Source organism: Schistocerca americana, chromosome 1, assembly GCF_021461395.2.
Source record: "Schistocerca americana isolate TAMUIC-IGC-003095 chromosome 1, iqSchAmer2.1, whole genome shotgun sequence".
In the NCBI taxonomy this organism is placed as follows: domain Eukaryota; kingdom Metazoa; phylum Arthropoda; class Insecta; order Orthoptera; family Acrididae; genus Schistocerca; species Schistocerca americana.
Window position 1 is genome coordinate 1,126,888,037 of NC_060119.1, and position 17,779 is coordinate 1,126,905,815.

A 17,779-nucleotide genomic window follows, 5' to 3' on the forward strand; every position below is an offset into this window, starting at 1 on the left:
AAATGCTTAACTATAGACTGAAAAGTTGGACTGACCCCAAGTTTAAAGAACATGTAACAAATTACAAAACAATATATAGAAAAGTAATTACAAAAGCAAAATTACTAAGTAATGATAAATTAATAAGAAGATCAGGCAATAAATCAAAAACTATTTGGGAAATTGTGAAAAGGGAAACAGGTAAGGGCCTCAAGGATCAGGAAATAGTACTCAAAAATAGTGAAAATATTGAATTAAAAGATGAAACTCTGGCAAATTACATTAATAATTACTTTTTTAAGTGTACCAGTGTCATTAAGTAAAAACTGTACTAAACACGAGAAATTAACAGCCCCAAAAGTAGACAGTAGAATGTTGTTAACTCCCACAAATGATAGTGAAACATTAAAGGTGATAAAGAGTCAAAAATCAAAAATGTCTGCAGGTGTGTTTGAAGTGCCTGTGTCAATAATAAAAAAAGTTGCCCAACAAATTATAAAGCCCCTGGTACATATTGCCAATTTGTCTTTCAGCAAAGGTGTGTTTCCTGAGAGGTTGAAAATCTCTAAGGTTAGACCTCTGTTTAAAAAAGGAGATCCATACAAGGTAGAAAATTATAGACCAATATCTCTTCTCCAATCATTTTCCAAAATTCTAGAGAAATTAATGAAAACCAGACTCATAAATTACTTAGATGCTCACAAACTTCTAAACTGCAATCAACATGGCTTTCGCTCGGGCCACAGCACAGAATCAGCTATCCATGCCTATACCAAAGAGATTTTAAGGAGTCTCGACACTAAAAAATGTGTAGTGGGAATTAACTTAGATTTATCTAAAGCTTTTGATACAGTAAATCACAAAATTCTGTTAAACAAGATGGAGGCAATAGGTGTAAGGTGAGTTATGAAGCAGTGGGTTGAATCTTACCTTCAGGATAGAACTCAGGTGGTATAAATCATCACAGAACATAAAAATCAGAAAATCAAGTGGATCTCAGATGCAAAGAAATTCGAAATAGGTGTCCCACAGGGCAGTGTTCTTGGTCCCTTATTATTCTTGCTTTATATAAATGACATAAAAAAGCCTAATATTTCTACAAAAATAATGTTGTTCGCAGATGACACTAGCCTAATTATAAGTGATGATAAAAAATCATTAACCACCACAACTGATATAGTCCTGAAATATATTCAACATTGGTTTAATGCTAATGAGTTAACACTTAATCTAAGTAAAACAAATTATATACAGTATGGCAAAGCAACTCAAGATATGGACCTCCAGTTAAAACTAATGGATAAGAAGATAGAGCGTGTACAATCCACAAAGTTTTTGGGCATGCACATTGATCAAAACTTAAGCTGGAAAGACCATCTCAAGTACTTATCCCACAGGCTCAATTCGGCATGTTTTGCATTGAGGATATTATCTAGAGTATGCAGCACAGACTGTGCTAAACTAGTGTATTTTGCTTACTTTCAGTCCATTGTGTCTTACGGCATAGTGTTCTGGGGTAAAACTAAATCAAGCTTAACAGATATCTTCAAATTTCAGAAAAGAGCTATACGAATTATAACACATAACTCTCCAAGAACTCATTGTAGGCCCCTTTTCAAAGAACTGCAAATACTCACAATACTATCACTGTATATTTTTAAAAGCATTCTGTGTACAAGAGCGCATATGAAAAATCTACATACAAATGAGGACTGCCATAATTATAATACTAGAACTCATAAGAATTTGTATGTAGAAAGGGTAAGGACAACACAAACCCAAGAGCATGTAAGTTATTTTGGAATAAAACTTTACAATGCTCTGCCAGTGTACATGAAGGAAATAATAGATGAAGTAAAATTTAAGACTGAGCTTAAAAATTACCTTTTAAGCAAAACTTTCTATGACGTAGATGAGTACTTTGATTGTGTGTAAATTTATTGCCAAAAATTTTAATTTATATGTCTAAATTTGTACTTTTAAAAAATGCCTTGAAAGTGATATTCCATTATTATGTCTGTAGTATTTGTACTAGTATGATAACTTTGTTGTGACAATTCCTACATCATGTAAATGATTTACAGGAAGATAATAAAATGAAATGAAAGCCCCAACTGATACAGTTTTTTCGTGTTTATTGTTTGCTCATGAAACTATTATATGTAATTCACTTCGAACATTTCTTCATAAGCAACTATTGTTGTGAAGCCTTGGTTCCTACGCATGCATGTGTGTGTGTGTGTGTGTGGGGGGGGGGGGGGGTCATGTTTGCAAGGTTATGTACTTATTATTGATCTTATTATTTTGTTATTATTGCAACTATTAGTTTCACTATTATTATTACTATTACTGCTACTACTGCTTCTACTACTACTACCATTACTACAACCATTACTACTGCATGTGTGATGCTATTGTTGCATTCTATTTCTGTTCTGCTTGTGTGTTCTGTGAAACTACAGGTTTAATACTTTCAAAGAAACAAAGTGAAAGCAGATTTCCAAAAGAACATTGTTGTAAACTCCAAACAGCCCTTTTACATGTCATAAACATGTTGCCCCATATAATACTTTCATGCATAATACAGTAAAAGAATTGTCCTTACTGGGATTTGAAAGCAGAAAACTGGCTATGATTATCTAACACTCTATCAACTTGCGTGCATAAACTACACGTATTAGTGCTGCGTAGTTCTGGTGTTACTTTTAATTACCATTTACACTTGTTCTGCTGGACAACAGCACATAGTATGAACTAAATTGGAGTTTTGGTTGATACTTTATCGACACACAAGGTTTGATACCAAACCGAGTATCTGACATCTGGAGGTTTGGCTGTAAGTTCCACTGAAACTCATTTAAAAAATTGCTTCACTGTTCCAACACCAGAGATCAGAAGCCCATCTTCACTCCTCCAATGACAGTGACAAAAGACCATGGAGCTTCTCTGCTTGCCTTCTCCAGAGCTTGGTCACATGACTAACTACTGTAGTCAAGTTTGTTACTTTCTTTGGCCCACCTTATCAGATTACACCGTTTTGTATATATATAATAAATTTTTGATATATGCATCTACTTATGCTTAGGGGACTACATCTTAGTCTATAACTAATGTCTACACTTCATCTTTTTAATTTATTATTTTTGCTTCAATTTTGAAAGGAAATCTCCTAAGCTAGTCAAGTATGGTACATGTCTGTATTTTACTTGTTGCTGTGGCCCTACAGAGACTCAAAGTACATTTCTTAATGTATTTACAGACATAACAAATCATATTTAAGTAAATTACTACATCTTAATCCCAATCACAATATCAACATGATGCCACTAAATAAGTGTGTGCTGAATTCTGTTTTATCATAGTTTAATCAAAATTTATAAATAACTTAAAAATTTGTTTTCATGCTTATCGTACAACAAGCTAGCTTCATGTAACTGAGGTCATGAACTATTTGGCAGTGTGTTACATATGTTAATATGTCTGTTAATGGTAATTATGCATTATAAATAAACAAATATTTAAAGTTTAATGTACCCTAAAACTGGTGGCATAGAAATATGTTAATAATTTGGGTTTAGGGCTTCTGCTAATTCCAGAAATGTCCTTATATTTCCTGTACCTCAACAGTAGGCAGTCTTGGCAATTTTAGTAGATATACTTATACAGTACTTTTAATTTGATGTGCTCAGTTGCCCGGTGACATTGGTGTTCCCCTCCTTATAATACACAAAAGATCAGCCATGCTGCTCATTTTGTCACAGCAGCCCTGTCACACACATTCTGTTCACATGTGACCTCTTGGCCACTCTCACCTGTGTGTACCTGTCTGGTGCAGTACAGTCACTTAGGCTTAGACTGGCTGCCCAACTGCCTGTGGATCAGTTGTCTGTCCACCCTCCCCCACCTGTGCCCATGGGTAACTAACTGCCCATTGACAGGCACTCAAGCTAGAACCACCTGCTCTGGGGGACTAAAACAGAGGGCCAGTCCAGATGCAATATGGTGCTCAAGTGCTTTTCAAACCAGGAAATATGTCTGCAGGCATAAGCACAATACTGTTGTCATCTTGGACAATAGGAATGTCGACAGCATACTCACCATGAAAATTCAGAAGAAAGAGCAGCACTTGGTCATCAAGAATATTGAAATAAACATCCTGATCCACATTTATGGTAACCACAAAAGAACACCCCAAAATATCACAGTCCACTATGAAAATTCAGAAGAAAGGGCAGCACTTGGTCACCAAGAATACTGAAATAAACATCCTGATCCACGTTTATAGTAACCACATAAAACACCCCCAAAATATCGCAGTCCACCTCTGCCCTCCACACCATGTGGGTCACCAGTGCCCTTGATGTCTTGCAACATTTGAAAAGATGCAAACTCATGAATCACTGGACCACACAAAATTAGCTACCATCATGCGTACATGTTATTTGGCCTGCAAAGACATATAGCTCTATTTGCCACTGTGAACAGTGGCCTTTTGCAAGGCAGCCCACTCAGGATGTCCATTTCTTGTACATCCCTTCACAGCATTTGCTTAGCAACTGGTTGAGGTGGACCTGCATTCTTTAACAGCATTTCCTGTTGTAACTAAATGAATTGTCATTGACAAGATGTTACATTTATCTCTGGTTTCTGGAGGATTGGATCTTTTTGTGATCACTGTTCTTACATAGTGTTACATGTCTGTGAGTAGTGCACCATTTGCTATAGACACATGGAACAGTCAGCACTGGTACATCAGTGAATCAAGCACAATACAGCTGTGGGTATGTTCGAAAGCGACAGCTCCTTCTGGCATCCTGTCACATCCCTGTATCAACGTGTCTTATGCAGAGACACCACTTCACTGCCATCTCTTGTGTGATTGGTGGATGATCATAAGAGAACCTGTTGCTACTTCCACATGAACTGTAGTACTTCAGAGTGATCCGTGTGCTATTTCAAGGGAGTAACTAATACCTTTTCCGGTGAGCTTAGAACTCTGTGGCTCCTCAGAACAAACAATTGCAGTAATTCCTTTCCACAGATAGAAGCTGAGTTTTGGTGAATTTTATACAATTTCCTGTGTCCCTCATTGTCAGGGCCATCGTAAGCCATGCAATGGCCACGGAAACAAAGGGTATGGGGGCATTTTTTAAAAAATAAAAACAAATCAAATGAAAACAGATTGATGTAAATGTGTTTAGTGACTTTATTGGTTAGCATTATACTCAAATACAAGTGACTAATTCCACAAATTGGACTTACATTCAAATTAAATATTTTCTTAGAGATTTCCAAAATGCAAATCCTCAGTTATATCCTCAGTGTCTCATTTTTGAAGCATATCACTTTCTGTGCACATGAAACACAGGGTACAGGGCCCTGCAACAAAACAGAAGTTTACTTTGAATGAACATATCAGTATATACATTTGTTTAGTGATTTTATTGTTTATTACAGTTAGTGTGATACAAATCAACTACAATGATTATTGTATTACTCCAATTATTGAAGGATGTCACATGGTTGACAAATTATACGCTGATTAGAAAAACAAATTGACTGACACTGAAGCACAGTTGAGCATGAAAGGGGACAATGTTGTTGGTTCACCCTTGTGTGCACATGTAGTATGGCTGTAGCAGCAACAGCTGTGCAGTTTCTTACTGGACTACCTTCTTACATTGTCTTTAAATCTACAGTATTGACATCACTTTATAGGATCGCAATATTGTTGTGGCTTAACAAACACATTCCTGGGTATAAAATGATATTGTGTTCCTATTATACATCTACATCTATAATCTGCAAACCACCGTGAAGTGCATGGCAGAGGGTACCTCCCATTGTACCAGTTATTACAGTTCCCTCTCACTCCATTATAGTCATAGAATACTATGCTTTTTCATTTTGTGAAGAGCACAATTTTACATTTTTCAACATTTAAAACAGGTTGCCAGTCTTTGCATCACTTTTAAATCTTATCAAGATCTGACTGGCAACTTCTGTCAGACCTTACTTCATTATGGATAACTGCATGATCTGCAAAAAGTCTGAGCTTACTATTAATATTGTCTGCAGTGTCACTGATATACAACATGAACAGTAAAGACCCCAATGCACTTCCCTGGGGTACACCCAAGGTTTCTTCTACATCTGATGATGACTCTCCATCCAAAATAACACACTGTGTCCTCCCTACCAGAAAGTCATCACTCCAGTCACAAATTTCACTTGATGCCCCATATGATCGTACTTTTGCCAGTAAGTGTAGGTATGGTACTGAGTCAAATGCTTTTCAGAAATCAAAAAATACTGCATCTACCAGACTGTCTTGTTCCAAAGCTTTCAGTATGTCATGTGAGAAAAGTGCAAGTTGGTTTTCATGTGATCAATGTTTTCAGAATCCATGCTGGTTGGCATGGTGCTGGTCATTCTGTTCAAGATACCTCATTACATTTGAGCTCAGAATATGTTCCAAGATGCTACAACAAATCAATGTCAAGGATATTGGAAGGTACTTTTGTGGGTTGCTTTTACTACCCTTCTTATAGATGGGTGTGACGTGTGCTTGTTTCCAAGAACTGGGCATTGCCTTTGGTTTGAGTGATCTATGACAGAATATAGCTGGAACAGGGGTTAACTCAAATGCAAATTCATTATAGAATCTGATAGGGATTCCATCAGGCCCTGGAGCTTCATTTGATTTTAACAGTTTCAGCTGTTCCTCAACACGACCAACACTAATACTTATTTCACTCATATTTTCAGTGGTACAAGGATTAAATTGGGGCAGTTCTCCTTGGTTTTTCTTTGTAAAAGAGCATTTGAAAATGGTGTTAAGCATTTCAACTTGCACTTTGCTACTCTCAGTTTCAGTTCCTGTCTCGTTTGCAAGGGTCTGGACACTAACGTTGGTGCCACTAACAGCCTTCACCTGTGACCAGAATTTCTTTGCTTTTTGTGAAAGATCGTTTGACAATATTCTGCTACATTAGTCACTAAAGGCTTCATGCATTGCTCTCTTAATGGCCAAACACATTTCATTCAGAATCTCTCCATCTATAGCTCTGTGCTTTGTTTTACAGCTATTACGCAATCTTTGTTTATTTAGAAGTGTCTTTACAGAGACTGCATACCATGGAGGGTTCCTCCCATTAGGAACTGTTCTACTGGCTACATATCTATACAGAGCATGGTCCTGTTATTTGTATGTCTCAACAAAAGCAACATAAAGCACACTCTCTTTTACAGTAATCAAAATGAATTATGTTCATTTGTCATATTAAATATGGCCTAGACAAAATTTCTAGTTGGTGTGATGAATAGAAGCTAAGTCTTAATGTAGGAAAATGTAAATTAATGCAGATGAGTAGGAAAAAAACAAGTAATGGTTAGATACAGCATTAGCAGTGTCCTGTTTGACACAGTTATGTCATTTAAATATCTGGGCATAACAATGTGAAAGAAATGAAGTGGAATGAGCATGCAAGTATCATAGCAGGAAAGGCAAATGATCAAGGCAAAGAATTTTAGGAAAGTGTGGTTCATCTGTAAAGGAGACCACATATAGGATGTTAGTGTGATCTAGTCTAGAGTATTGGTTGAGTGTCTGGGATCTGCTCCAGGTCCACATGAAAGAAGACATCAAAACAATTCAGAGGCAAGCTGCTAGATTTGTTACCACTTGACTCAATCAGCATGTAAGTGTTACGGATATGCTTTGGGAGCTCAAATGGGAATCCCTGGAGAGATGAGACTTTAATTTCAAAGAACATTACTGAGAACTAGTATTTGATGCTGACTGCAGAACAATCTACTGCCACAAACATACTTTTCATGTACGAACCATGGAGATAAGTTACAAGAAATTAGGACTCATACAGAGGCATATAGATAGTCATTTTTCCCTCACTCTATCTGCGGGTGGAACAGGAAAGGAAAAGACTAGTTGTTGGTAAAGGGTACTCTCCACCATGCACTGCACCATGGATTTCAAAGTATGTATGTAGATGTAGAGTAGATGTGGAAAGTGGTGTAATAATGGATTTGAATTGTTCATGGAAATAAATAACTAATAACATTAAAATAGTGTAAACTGCTTGAGAGCTTGCCAATCACTATAGTTTGCTTGTAGACTGTCATACATGCCCAGAGAAGTATTCCTTAATAATGAGATGAGATTTATTGTGCAAATGCAGTACACGCCATTCAGTCACAAATATGATGCACAAACACAAAAATAAAGACAAATTATGACAATGGGTAAATGCCACATAGATCACAATCACTTTCTTTCTCAACATTGTCATTATCTGGTCTCTGGTCTGTGGAAGAATCGTTGGAATTGCCCAAGGTTATAATATTTTCAATATTACTTTCTAGACTCACCTCACTTTACCGTCCTTCCTTTAATAAATGTTGTGTGTGGTGTACAACATTACTCCACTCAAATGGTATTATTTGTGCCACTGCTTCCTCTAACAGCCTTTGAATTTCTGCCACAATGTGGCTTTTGTTATTTGTTGCCACATAACGTTTAATCTGTGCCCCAATTATTTCAATACTGTTGATATGGCAGTGGTATGGTGTAAGCCAAAGAACCCTGTGCTGTATTGTTTAGTTACATTGTCCACAACATACTGTAGAAACTGGTCTCTCCCTCCACCCCCATGAGTCCCACCTTACATAAATCATACTGAATTCTCACATTCTGGCGTTACAACTATTCGACAATGTTGGCTTTTCTTGTTGACATAATTGGAGCTTTACCTTTAATAGCTGAATGGAATGGGACAGTATCCATTACAATGACAGGTGACTGATTTAAGTTTTCCAGAAGCCCCCTTGAACTAATTCAGGAAACTATGTTGGTTCATCTTCTCATGGTAGTCACTTGTTTTCCTTGGTTTGTAGATGAGGAGACAGTTAGGTATGAAACCAATATTGGAGCTGTTGAACCTGCATTATTCACTATAGCTCAAATTGAAACCACAACTAATACCAGAATCTGAAATTGTTTGGTTCCAAGATTTTCTTTAAAATCTGTACACTTTCTTACCCACTCCTTAATCCAATATTGGATGTGTTACTTGATAATGGTAACTTTAATGTGCTAGCAGAAAGGAAGCAGAAGCTCTTTTCAAACATAACTCCCATATGGAGGTTCTGGATTTGCCAGTGACTTGATGTTAGACTGGCTTGGTTCATGAGGAAAGCTACACATTTCATTGAGGATCTGGTCACCCGAGTCTGTCCACACCAACGGGGAAGCCTAACTTTGTGTCCAAAGTGCACTGTGTCCCTACACACTTGCACCTGCCATCTGGGACACAACTGACAGTGTCATCTCACACCGTTAGTTGGGGACTAGCAGAGAGTATCACTGAATTGTTCTCAGTGATGAATCTCAGTTCTGCACTACCTCAGACCATCATCTTCTGCTTGACTTCAGTTTGCCTCTAGTAATACGCCAGAGAACTCATAGCACAGCAGTCATAATGTGCTACCTCTCACTAGACAGTATCTCCCAACAAGACAATACTCATCCATAAGCAGCACAAGTCTCTGTTAATCACTTTTATGATGTTGATATACTGATTTGACCAGCTGGAGCCCCCTCCCCCCCCTCCCCAGTCTGTGTCCAATAGGTCATGTGTGGCACCAGCGCGCATGTCAAGTATGGCCCGGGCCCTTCATGTGGGGAGATGATATAATGGCTTCATGACAGCCTTCCAAATCAAATCATTCTATGCAACCAATGCCAAACAGATGCAAAATCCTATTGACTCATACTTCAAATTTTATTTTCAATGAGTAACGGCATCAACCCACTTACTAGTAGAGGCACTAAGTTGTTGAAAGACACATAAAGCAATCTGATAACTTTGCTAAGTTTTGGATACATCTTTTTTTATCTGTATGGCACGCGCACACACACACACACACACACACACACACACACACACACACACACACACACCTGTATGACCAGACTGTGGTACTTAACTACACACTGCAGTTCTGCAATTCAGCTAGGGGGAGGGTTTTGTCAGATTAAGTAGAGAGGGGAGGAAAGAGGCAGGGATCAGGAGGTAGGGTTGGAGGGACAGCTGGCAGTTGAGAGGGAGAATCAGAGTCCTGGTGGGAGGGAGCAGAATCATGAGTGGCAGGGGGCTATCAGAGACTAAGGTCACAAGGATTATGGGGTCAAAGGATGTGGTACAAGTCAAGGACAACAGCCATCTACATAATTCAGGAAAGCTGTTGTCGGGGGGGGGGGGGGGGGGGGGGGGGAAAGATTCAGATGACACAGATCGTGAAGCAGTTATTGAAATTGAACATGTTCTTCTCAGCAGCATGTTCTGCCACTGGATGGTAGATTCTGCTCTAAGTCACAGTTCAGTGGTGGCCAGTCATGTGGAGAGACAGCCGGTTGACAGTCATGTCCATGCAAAATGCTCTGCAGAAATTTTAGCAGAGATGGTATGTGGCATGACTACTTTCAAAGGTTTCTAATAAGATGGGATATAATAAGACCCAAATGAATTACAGACATTGGCTGTGAGTTGGCATTGATTGAAATCAGTGGGGAAAGTTAAAAATTTGTGCTAAATCAGGATTTGAACTTGGGTCTCTTTCTACTGGGCAGATGCTCTGACCACTAAGCGATCTGGACACAATGGTCATTGCAACTGCAGGGACTACCCTAACACTCCTCCCATCAGATCCAAATTCTCAACTTATCCATACACTACTAATGTAGTGCTGCTGCCTGTCCATTATCCTCATTACTCACAGCATTTCACCAATTCCCATAAGAGTTTGAGCCTGGTGTCATCGGATGTGTGTGAAGAAAGGATTCATCCACCAGCTATAGCAATGTCCTCAGTCTCATTTATGTTCCTTTCAACATCTCAATGTCTCTATTATTTGTTGACTTGTTACCTTTACTTGTTAATGATTTAGATTCCACTTTTAATTATCAATTGTTCTTTTAACTTGATTTTGTAACCACTGAAATAAAGCCATTGTGTTTGTGTGTGTGTGTGTGTGTGTGTGTGTGTGTGTGTGTGTGTGAAAGAGAGAGTGTGTGGGTGTGGGTGTTCTAACAACTATCCTCATGCATCCCTATTCTGTACCATTTATTTTTCTGCAGGCAAGCAAGAAATACTAGACAGTATCTCCCAACAAGACAATACTCATCCATAAGCAGCACAAGTCTCTGTTAATCACTTTTATGATGTTGATATACTGATTTGACCAGCTGGAGCCCCCTCCCCCCCCTCCCCAGTCTGTGTCCAATAGGTCATGTGTGGCACCAGCGCGCATGTCAAGTATGGCCCGGGCCCTTCATGTGGGGAGATGATATAATGGCTTCATGACAGCCTTCCAAATCAAATCATTCTATGCAACCAATGCCAAACAGATGCAAAATCCTATTGACTCATACTTCAAATTTTATTTTCAATGAGTAACGGCATCAACCCACTTACTAGTAGAGGCACTAAGTTGTTGAAAGACACATAAAGCAATCTGATAACTTTGCTAAGTTTTGGATACATCTTTTTTTATCTGTATGGCACGCGCACACACACACACACACACACACACACACACACACACACACACACACACACACCTGTATGACCAGACTGTGGTACTTAACTACACACTGCAGTTCTGCAATTCAGCTAGGGGGAGGGTTTTGTCAGATTAAGTAGAGAGGGGAGGAAAGAGGCAGGGATCAGGAGGTAGGGTTGGAGGGACAGCTGGCAGTTGAGAGGGAGAATCAGAGTCCTGGTGGGAGGGAGCAGAATCATGAGTGGCAGGGGGCTATCAGAGACTAAGGTCACAAGGATTATGGGGTCAAAGGATGTGGTACAAGTCAAGGACAACAGCCATCTACATAATTCAGGAAAGCTGTCTTCGGGGGGGGGGGGGGGGGGGGGGGGGGGGGAAAGATTCAGATGACACAGATCGTGAAGCAGTTATTGAAATTGAACATGTTCTTCTCAGCAGCATGTTCTGCCACTGGATGGTAGATTCTGCTCTAAGTCACAGTTCAGTGGTGGCCAGTCATGTGGAGAGACAGCCGGTTGACAGTCATGTCCATGCAAAATGCTCTGCAGAAATTTTAGCAGAGATGGTATGTGGCATGACTACTTTCAAAGGTTTCTAATAAGATGGGATATAATAAGACCCAAATGAATTACAGACATTGGCTGTGAGTTGGCATTGATTGAAATCAGTGGGGAAAGTTAAAAATTTGTGCTAAATCAGGATTTGAACTTGGGTCTCTTTCTACTGGGCAGATGCTCTGACCACTAAGCGATCTGGACACAATGGTCATTGCAACTGCAGGGACTACCCTAACACTCCTCCCATCAGATCCAAATTCTCAACTTATCCATACACTACTAATGTAGTGCTGCTGCCTGTCCATTATCCTCATTACTCACAGCATTTCACCAATTCCCATAAGAGTTTGAGCCTGGTGTCATCGGATGTGTGTGAAGAAAGGATTCATCCACCAGCTATAGCAATGTCCTCAGTCTCATTTATGTTCCTTTCAACATCTCAATGTCTCTATTATTTGTTGACTTGTTACCTTTACTTGTTAATGATTTAGATTCCACTTTTAATTATCAATTGTTCTTTTAACTTGATTTTGTAACCACTGAAATAAAGCCATTGTGTTTGTGTGTGTGTGTGTGTGTGTGTGTGTGTGTGTGTGTGTGTGTGTGAAAGAGAGAGTGTGTGGGTGTGGGTGTTCTAACAACTATCCTCATGCATCCCTATTCTGTACCATTTATTTTTCTGCAGGCAAGCAAGAAATACTAGACAGTATCTCCCAACAAGACAATACTCATCCATAAGCAGCACAAGTCTCTGTTAATCACTTTTATGATGTTGATATACTGATTTGACCAGCTGGAGCCCCCTCCCCCCCCTCCCCAGTCTGTGTCCAATAGGTCATGTGTGGCACCAGCGCGCATGTCAAGTATGGCCCGGGCCCTTCATGTGGGGAGATGATATAATGGCTTCATGACAGCCTTCCAAATCAAATCATTCTATGCAACCAATGCCAAACAGATGCAAAATCCTATTGACTCATACTTCAAATTTTATTTTCAATGAGTAACGGCATCAACCCACTTACTAGTAGAGGCACTAAGTTGTTGAAAGACACATAAAGCAATCTGATAACTTTGCTAAGTTTTGGATACATCTTTTTTTATCTGTATGGCACGCGCACACACACACACACACACACACACACACACACACACACACACACACACACCTGTATGACCAGACTGTGGTACTTAACTACACACTGCAGTTCTGCAATTCAGCTAGGGGGAGGGTTTTGTCAGATTAAGTAGAGAGGGGAGGAAAGAGGCAGGGATCAGGAGGTAGGGTTGGAGGGACAGCTGGCAGTTGAGAGGGAGAATCAGAGTCCTGGTGGGAGGGAGCAGAATCATGAGTGGCAGGGGGCTATCAGAGACTAAGGTCACAAGGATTATGGGGTCAAAGGATGTGGTACAAGTCAAGGACAACAGCCATCTACATAATTCAGGAAAGCTGTTGTCGGGGGGGGGGGGGGGGGGGGGGGGGGAAGATTCAGATGACACAGATCGTGAAGCAGTTATTGAAATTGAACATGTTCTTCTCAGCAGCATGTTCTGCCACTGGATGGTAGATTCCGCTCTAAGTCACAGTTCAGTGGTGGCCAGTCATGTGGAGAGACAGCCGGTTGACAGTCATGTCCATGCAAAATGCTCTGCAGAAATTTTAGCAGAGATGGTATGTGGCATGACTACTTTCAAAGGTTTCTAATAAGATGGGATATAATAAGACCCAAATGAATTACAGACATTGGCTGTGAGTTGGCATTGATTGAAATCAGTGGGGAAAGTTAAAAATTTGTGCTAAATCAGGATTTGAACTTGGGTCTCTTTCTACTGGGCAGATGCTCTGACCACTAAGCGATCTGGACACAATGGTCATTGCAACTGCAGGGACTACCCTAACACTCCTCCCATCAGATCCAAATTCTCAACTTATCCATACACTACTAATGTAGTGCTGCTGCCTGTCCATTATCCTCATTACTCACAGCATTTCACCAATTCCCATAAGAGTTTGAGCCTGGTGTCATCGGATGTGTGTGAAGAAAGGATTCATCCACCAGCTATAGCAATGTCCTCAGTCTCATTTATGTTCCTTTCAACATCTCAATGTCTCTATTATTTGTTGACTTGTTACCTTTACTTGTTAATGATTTAGATTCCACTTTTAATTATCAATTGTTCTTTTAACTTGATTTTGTAACCACTGAAATAAAGCCATTGTGTTTGTGTGTGTGTGTGTGTGTGTGTGTGTGTGTGTGTGTGTGTGTGAAAGAGAGAGTGTGTGGGTGTGGGTGTTCTAACAACTATCCTCATGCATCCCTATTCTGTACTATTTATTTTTCTGCAGGCAAGCAAGAAATACAAAAAGCTGGAGTACAGTACATATTGGATTCAGTTACTGATGAACTTTTGATCAATCCTGATAGAAGGTATGAGTTATCTAGAGTATACATGGAAAGTTGGTGGCATCTCTCATTTTCATGTTAGTTCTGCTTTGCTCAGTGCATTGAATGTGTTATAAAATTAATTATTTTCTGAAATCAGTTTTTGTGACAATTGGGGTTGAGCTTACTATGAAATATGTCTAAGTATTATAAACCAAAATGCTCACCTGCTGATGCAGAAATATTTATCTAGAAACAATTCTAAAATCCCAAATTATTACATATGAAATGATCTCTGTGTCAAGGATTCCAGGTTTTTCTTCAGTGTATTTCTTCAATATCTATTTCAAGTTATACTTTTAGTAACTTTATATCACTTCAGCAACCAAAGCTTTGTTCACAAGAGCAACTAAAAAAAAGTGATAATGCAGATGTATTTAGGGACAGAAAGGATACAGGAATGATTTAATATTTTAAAAATATTGTACCACATTAGGAAGAAAAAAAGTAGGACCTCCACACTATGTCCAAATGTAACAAGTGAGGTAGTTAACTTAAATGGTTGTGGTTAACTTAAATGGTTGTACAAAATTGTTAAAAATGAAAGCAAAAAACATAAGTTCATTTATAACCTGCATCAATAAATGAAATGCTTGCTACACTAAGGTTACAAATGAAAGGAAAATCATGCAACACTAAAAAGATTTTTCTTGATGTTAGTGACAGACTTAAAGAACATTACAAACTGTACCATAAAATTCTAAGCAACCACGTCATAACAGCAAAAATTATACATTCCAAAGAAAGAATAAGACAAGAACTTTTTGGAATGAAATAAATTCAATAACACAAATTGCCCAACAACGAGATTTCATAAAAGAAAATAATGAGCTGATCAACAAGTACCTACAAATTTCAGACACTTTTGATAACTCTTCCTTTTAATAGAAGAAAATTTAGGCTTGAACAGTTCCTAGGTGGCTAGAATACATAGTAGGGGTTGGTTTGATAAAATTCAGGTACATATTCAGTATTTTCAATTCTTGGTGTTTATAGGCTGCAGTGAAAACAGTAATAAAATAATAAAACATTATTCAGATGAGCTTTGTATCACAGAGTTAATATTCAAGGTACAAAGGTAGGAACATTCACAGAGATGATAGTGTTTCAATAGAAATGATTAAAACTGAAGGAAAAGTAATAAGCCTCCAATATTGTTTCCAGAATTTTTAAGAGTATGGCAACTCTCCAAGGTAGAAAAATTCTTTAATTGTACTCCATGGGCACACACAGGTTTTCATTTCAGTAGGGGCAAAACTCTTTCCCCATACATGTGATTTAGAAATTTAAACCTGTTTTTACATTTCCAGATTTTACATTTTTTTGGCCATTTATGTTATTTTCTGTTGGTCCCATCAGAAGTCCTATTCCATGAATAAACTATCAGTATGTATTTGGGGACCTTGTCAGAGGAATGACTTTGGTGAAAGTACAGCATCCTGGATCAGTGCAAATGGTACACTATTAAATGTAAATAAGATGCAGAATATGTGATTCAGTCTATCAAAGATTGCAAAAAGAGAAAAATGAAATTTAAGTGTTTTGGGCATTACTTTTGACAACAGACTAACATGGGACATCCACGTAGAACTAGTAACAGTTAAGTTACCATGAATAATATACTTTGGTGAAGAAAATGGTTCAAATGGCTCTGAGCACTATGGGACTTAACATCTGTGGTCATGTCCCCTAGAACTTAGAACTACTTAAACCTAACTAACCTAAGGACATCACACACATCCATGCCCCAGGCAGCATTCGAACCTGCGACCGTAGGAGTCGCGCAGTTCAGGACTGAGCGCCTAGAACCGCGAGACCACCGCGGCCGGCTGGTGAAGAAACTGATGTCATTTATCATTTTTGAATATGTAGGACACCATATTTTGCCTTTTTCAGTCTGTTTTAAAATATGGATTAATACTCTGGGGAAATAGCAGACAAATAAATGAACTCATGATTGAGAAGAAATCAATTAGAGTAATCACAATAGCAGATAGCAGAACTCATTGCAACCCCCTGTTCACTAAGTATAAGATTTTAACTGTATGAGGGAATCACCAGAAGAACATCTATGAATGCACAGTAAAATGCAGCATTATTCTGTGGCAATGAGCACATGGACAATCTGCTATACTTTTTGATTTTTATTAGCATTCTTTGTATTGACTTAGATTTTTCAGTTGATTGGTGTTCAAGCTTTAGGAAATAAAAAGTTATTGCCTGAATACTATGTTGTATCTCTCTAGTGGAAGGAGATAAGCTGTAGTTGGCTAAATGTAATTAATTTATATATTCTAGAAAGTGTTAATTACATACTCAGTGAACTACCTAATTTAAATGTAACAAATCAAAGACATGATTATAGCAAAAGAACTGGTACTCTCTGCTATTACCAGGAAACAGATGAGGAAAAAACAAACCATAGTCATAACTACATAGTGATCAAAATATATAACAAACTGTGTAAACACATCAGAAGTATGCTAATCAAATTATTGAAGGAAAAACTGCACAGCTTCTTGCTAGCTAACCCATTTTATTCTATAGAAGAATTTTTAGGAGTGCCAAATACAACAATGCAGATAATATAAATTTGTATTTTGTAATATTAGTAAGTAAGTTTAGTGATGAAGTTTGCATGTAGAAATACTGAATGACTACTAAAGACTATGAATCATTTTTATATCCAAGTACGTAGAGCATTTTGTATCAATTTGACATTTGTTTCAATAACCTTCAACGTGTTGCAATCTTAACAAGCACCAATGTGTATAATGAGACCAATTGTTGCCTTTTATTATTATCCTTATGGCCCTTCTCTGTAATCTGAATATTGTGTCCATATATTGCTCATTTCATCTCCAAGACCCGATTCCATAACTGAGAAGAGAGTGTACTACAGTGGCTATGTACAGTCCACAGAAATGTAATGTATGGGGGTGTACATCTATGTAACAAGTTACCACAAAGCTTGAAGTCTGTTCAAGTAGGATTCTCAGCAAAACTTACAATGGAGTTTGTGAGGTAATGGGCGAGTTGTGGTGTCCTGGAAGTATTTTAAGTTCAGAGTTGGTGGTCACCACTAGTAAGCCACTGTTCATTAGCAACCACGTGATGCTGCACAACAGCCGGACCATGTGGTCCAGGTGACCGTGTGGCTGGGAATTTCATGGTGATGCTGTGTCGATGAAGGATACATGCCAGGAGTGCCAAAGATGGTGG

General features: G+C 38.5%; 1 protein-coding gene across 1 annotated transcript in view; it reads left to right on the plus strand.

The window, feature by feature from the left end:
• The window catches only part of LOC124597038 (lysosomal alpha-mannosidase-like), a 258,262-nt gene that overhangs the window by 77,899 nt on the left and 162,584 nt on the right, over window positions 1-17,779 (plus strand). Inside the window, exon 3 of the mRNA XM_047135914.1 lies at window positions 14,461-14,542. Coding sequence (XP_046991870.1) covers window positions 14,461-14,542 — 82 coding nt within the window. The remainder of the gene's footprint in view (window positions 1-14,460; window positions 14,543-17,779) is intronic.